Below are 5,745 nucleotides of genomic sequence, written 5' to 3' on the forward strand. Positions count from 1 at the left end.
CAGAGGCCACCGAAGTCATCTGCGGCGTCCCACAAGGATCCTCGCTCAGCCCCACCCTCTTCAACGTCTACATGAGCCCCCTCGCATCCATCGCACGCCAACACAACCTCAACATCATCTCCTACGCCAACGACACCCAGCTGATCCTCTCCCTCACCACAGACCCAACCACCGTCAGAACCAACCTACACGAAGGGATGAAAGAAGTAGCCGAGTGGATGAAGAACAGCCGCCTAAAACTGAACTCAGACAAGACGGAAGTCCTCATCCTGGGATCATCCCTCTCTGGCTGGGACAACTCCTGGTGGCCCCCGGCCCTAGGCAGCGCATCCAAACCAACCGACCATGCACGAAACCTGAGCTTCATCCTAGACTCCTCCCTCTCGATGACCAGACAAGTCAACGCCGTCTCATCATCATGTTTTAACATCCTTCGCATGCTCCGAAAGATCTTCCGATGGATCCTCATCGAAACAAGGAAGACGGTCACCCAAGCACTTGTCACCAGCCGCCTGGACTACGGAAACACCCTCTACACCGGAACCACAGCTAAACTGCAGGAAAGAGTTCAACGCATTCAGAACGCCTCCGCACGACTCATCCTGGACATACCTCAACACAACCACATATCCGGACACCTGAGAGACCTGCACTGGCTCCCCGTCAGCAAGAGGATCCCGTTCCGTCTCCTCACTCACGCACACAAGGCCCTCCACCACCTAGGACCCAGATACCTTAACAACCGCCTGACCTTCTAAACCCCCACCCGCCAACTGCGTTCGTCCAACCAAGCCCTTGCCGCGATTCCATGCATTCGAAGATCCACCATTGGAGGTAGATCCTACTCCTACCTGGCGGCTAAGACCTGGAATTCCCTCCCCTCCCACCTCCGTCGTACCCAGAACCACCTCTCCTTCAGGAAGCAACTCAAGACCTGGTTGTTCGAACAGTAGCGAACTCCTCTCCCCTAAGCGCCTTGAGACCCTCTGGGTGAGTAGTGCGCTATACACATTTCTGATTGGATTGGATTGGATTGGTTTCTCAATAATAAAGTCAGTGTTTACTTTCACTTGTGCGCTCTTTCCTTGTCTGGGCGACTGCATCAGCCAAACGACAACTCGAGCAAATTCATGTCTCGCCGCTGCCCAAAAAATGCTTGTAGATATAATACTTAGCATCCCTTATATTTGCATTTCACACATAAGTATTGATTGTCTCATACAACAAACTAAGGATCTCATTTACAACATTTTGACGCAGGGCAGCGCTGGAAAACTTCTCCCTGCACTGCCTGTGTCAAAAGAGAAGGGCAGGAATGTGCCGTATTCTGAGATATGGCGCATTCCTGTCCTTTCCTCGGCGCTGGTGCACAAATGGCTACCATGCACCAGCGCAGAGACTCTTGCACCATGATGCAAGGGTGCCGGTATTAAAATTGAATGTATTTGTGCAGGAAGGGACACACTCCTTCTGAAGAAGTGGAGAAGTGTGGCTCAATGGTTAGAGCGGCAGACCCTGATGCGGAGGTCTAGCCTGGGACCAGGGTTCAATTCCCCGCCTCGGCGTGTCTTGGGCTCAAATATTCCACGGACCTGATAATTCTTGCCTCGGTGCCTATTCCAATCATGGAGTGCAACTCTGGGCAATAGCTTGCTTAATCTCCACAACGGCCCCCACAACGCTAAGGATGCCTGGCCTCCACCTTTTGACTGAATTCATCCTTCTAGGATTTTCCTGTCTCCCACAAACTAAGATTGTGCTGTTTGTGGGATTTCTGGCAGTTTATGTGGGCCACCTCATGGCCAACAGTCTCATCATCATAGTTACTCTCAGAGTCGCTCGCCTGCACTCCCCGATGTACTTCTTTCTGTGTAACCTGTCACTTTTGGATATCTGCTATACGTCAGCCGGCACCCCAACGGTGCTCAGAGGGCTCCTCGTTCGGAGGATGGTCATCACCTTTTCGCGATGCATCACCCAAGTGTACATCGGCCTCTCCTTGGGCCAGGCTGAGTGTTTCCTCCTGACAGTCATGGCCTGGGATCGATATGTCGCCATCTGCAACCCCTTCCACTATCACCAGGTCATGAACAGTCGCGTCTGCGTGAGGCTCGCTGTTAGCACGTGGGCTGGCGGCTTCTTGATCGCCCTCTCATCCGTGGTTGTCCTTCCAGTGATACATTTCTGTGGACATAACATCATCGACCACATCGCCTGTGAAGCGACAGCTCTGTTGCCATTGATTTGCATGGATGGACAATATTCTGACATTGCAACTCCTTTTTTTGCTCTTTTCGTTCTTGTGATTCCACTTTCATTGATTATTTTCACTTACCTCCGGATCCTCTCCACCATCCTGCGCATGCCCACCGCGGACAGAAGACAGCGCACCTTCACTACCTGCGGGTCCCACCTGGTGGCTGTCACTCTCTTCTACGGAACATCCATGGGGATCCACTTGACGCCCAAGTCATCCGTCTCACCAGAGACGCACAAGTCCCTCTCTGTGTTCTATGGACTGATGGTTCCCGCGCTCCACCCTCTCATTTACACTCTGAGGAACCAGGAGGTGAAGATGTACAGCTCTCCACTGAGATTCAGAGACTGAGCTACCGCTGGGAGTGGGCAAAGGACTCCACCCAATGGCATGAGACTGGAGGCCATATTATCAAGAAAGGGCGATACATTATCGCCGCTTTTATCGGCAGGAAACTGCCGCTAAAGCGGCAATAATGGGCTTGATAATACGCCCTTGTGAATTCCCATAGAAGCCCATGTTCTGGTGTGAAGGACATCAAACCTGGGCTTCTATGGGAATTCACAAGGGTGTATTATCAAGCCCATTATTGCCGCTTTAGCGGCAGTTTCCTGCCGATAAAAGCGGCGATAATGTATTGCCCTTTCTTGATAATATGGCCCTTTATTCCTTGGAATTAGTGCCAGCCCAATCCTTCCGCCCCTGGGTGTACCTTCAGGGCTTCCGTAGAAATGATAACACATCCTGATTCAGCGGCACATCAGAGCTTTCCTCAGAATCAGGATTAACACTCCTGTGGACATCTTCATGGCTGATCTTTAGCAGTGATTCGGTGGATCTCGAACACCCGCAGCAAGGACCCATCAAACTCTCGACTAAGAAGTGTACATTTTCTTAAACACAGACAGCAGAACTTAATGCCTTTTCCATCTGTGCACCCAGGATCTGGAACAACATCCCTGTATCCATCACAAGCGTCTCAACGCTGCTCCTTTTTAGAAAAGAGTTAAAGTCTCACCTCTTTAAAGAACACTGCATCACAAAGCACTAATCTTCTACAACGCAGCTTCATCTCCTACTACTCGTTGACTTTATGATTGTCTTTGGCCTTGGACAGCACTCGCCGCCTTTTGGCTCAGTTTGTTGTATAGAAATACATTAAACATACATACATTTACATCAGGGCAAACCTCGCAGGATTTGTGCAGACAAACACCCCGCATTTGACGTTTGCCCACATCACAGGAGGGGCAGCATGGTTTCCAAGCGATTCCTTCATCCAAGGTGCGTGTATCGGATTGGTGCGCCAGTAGTTTACATGGTCAATATTGCGCCTGATGTTTCACCGGGTGAATATCCGTATGTGCCAGATGTGCTGTGGCCACCAGACACTGTACAGGATTCCGGATGAGCTCTTGCACATCTGCATCTGCAACTGCCCTGAACATGTTCTCTTCTCTTCTGTTATTCATCAAGGGTCGTGCAAGAAATGTAACTATGCATGCACTGCCCATGTTTCTTATGGTCTTGCTCTTTATTGGCTGTTTTTCACTTTAATGTCAGCTCCACCTAAGCTTTGGCTTCAGTAAATGACACAGGTCTGACTTGAGACATCCAAGGGAGATATTTGGTTTCATAGTTTAATTTTAAGATGTTTTCTGCACAGTTATTGCTAATTTTGTTCATTTTTGCAAGATGTTGGGGTTGTGCATTGATACATGATTCTCTACAAGCAATTATTCCAACACTGTTTCCAATTGATTGATAAAGAGTGATAAAAGCACAATGTTTCCTAAGCAATTCTTGCAAAGCCATTGTTGGTGACACTTAAAATGCCTGTTGGTCGCAGGGCACCTGCTGTGGATCATATGACCTCGACCCAATCTCCTTTTTGGGTCTGAAGAGCTGCCTTTCATGTTATGCTATGTTATGTATTGGGGGTTTCTAGTTGGCAGAGGTATGCACCCTGTCCAAGTGGGAACCACAAACCTAACCACAGTAAGTCACAACACACCCTAAGTTATCTTGTGTGCACCCATTGGAACCTTGGCACAGAGCAATCAAGCTTAACTAAAGATGCAATGTGTAAGATATTTGTGCAACACTTCAAACTGTTACACAGTAAAACTCCAGAAAGAGACTTCAAACCTGGTTGGAAAAATACATTATAATGTTATAATTAATACAAGACCAAAACTACAAAAATTCAACAATCAGAAGTTACGATATGAATTTTCAAAGAATAAATGTAAAATAGCGCTTATAAGCAATAAGCGCTTAAATGGGTTATTTGGTCCGAAAGTCAAAAAATCAGGCTGACCACGATGGATTGGTGGCCAGATCCTGGGACCCACTTGTGCCCTTTGAACCAATGTACATTGATCTGGGATGCGTTGTCTTTAACGAAGATGCGAGGTGTAGGTGAAGCGATGCATCGGTGTCAAGCCCCTTAGTGGGCGAGATGAATTGAGTTTCTCCACGCAACTGCGGCAATGCGATGGTTCTGAGTGTGATGCACTGGATTAGAATGCGATAAATGGATGCTGCTCCCACAGTGGGAGATGCGTCGATTCCAAAGGTGATGCGCTGGTCCTGAAGACAATGCTTCGGTTTCCGCTCATCATCGAGGTTGCGCTGGCTCTGACTCACCCCAGAGTGATGATGCACTGGTTCCAATGAGGATGCGTGGATTCCCGTTGAGCACCTCTTACCTTCTTCCAAGGGGCCCAGGACTGTGTTGGCAGCACTTGGCAGGGAAGAGCAAGCAAAGCCCAGGTGCTGTATCAGGATGAGTTGAAGTCTTTGATGTCTATGAGACTTAGAACAGAAGGCAAGCCGGCAAACCCTTGAAGTCACTCTGGGGGGGCATGCAGCCCTTTGTGGTGTGGGGGCAGGACACAGCCTCTTCAGGTCTAAGTGTGAGGCTGTGTCCAGCTCTTCCTCCCCATCCTGCCCAGGATGGCCCATCAGGAAGCCTACAGCCCATCAGTCACACCTAAGCTTCCTTTGTGTATGGCTGTCTAGAGGGGATGCAAAAAGCCCAGCTGTCATCCACCCCAGATGTGTATTTGAAACACGCAGCAGGCACAGAATCGCAAAAGTAAGAAAATGCCTACTTTCTAGAGTGGCATTTCCAGACTTGCAATCTAAAATCCAAATTCACCTAAATTTGTGAATTTAAATTGTGAGTCAAGAGACACCAAACTTGAAAAGTGAATCTATTCACAATTGGTAATTATACTTAAAAGATGTAATAAGGTAGTTAGGGGTGGGCAGAACTTACGGAGTTGCACTCTCAAAATTCTGCAGAGTTACATAAGAATTATGCATGATTCCGCGGAGTTCTGCCCCCCCACTCCCGTTTGTGCACATCTGGGAAGTCTATTTTTTCAGCATCTACAGTAATAAGTACCAACAGAATAAAGGCACTACCATGACTGCCAGTGAGTGACTCCACAAGACTTTCCCACTCACATGAAATGCCAGGC

General features: G+C 48.5%; 1 protein-coding gene across 1 annotated transcript; it reads left to right on the top strand.

The window, feature by feature from the left end:
• Positions 1–1,948: 1,948 nt before the first annotated feature.
• On the top strand, positions 1,949–2,608 carry LOC144763101 (olfactory receptor 226-like). Its single transcript, XM_078648397.1, has one exon. The coding sequence runs from the start codon at positions 1,949–1,951 to the stop codon at positions 2,606–2,608; it is 660 nt and encodes a 219-aa protein (XP_078504523.1).
• Positions 2,609–5,745: the final 3,137 nt, after the last annotated feature.

Source organism: Lissotriton helveticus, chromosome 6 (genome assembly GCF_964261635.1).
Source record: "Lissotriton helveticus chromosome 6, aLisHel1.1, whole genome shotgun sequence".
In the NCBI taxonomy this organism is placed as follows: Eukaryota; Metazoa; Chordata; class Amphibia; order Caudata; family Salamandridae; genus Lissotriton; species Lissotriton helveticus.

Excerpts from the sequence above, each read along its gene's own strand:
- LOC144763101 (XM_078648397.1), top strand. The coding sequence starts at position 1,949 with ATGGTCATCACCTTTTCGCGATGCATCACCCAAGTGTACATCGGCCTC.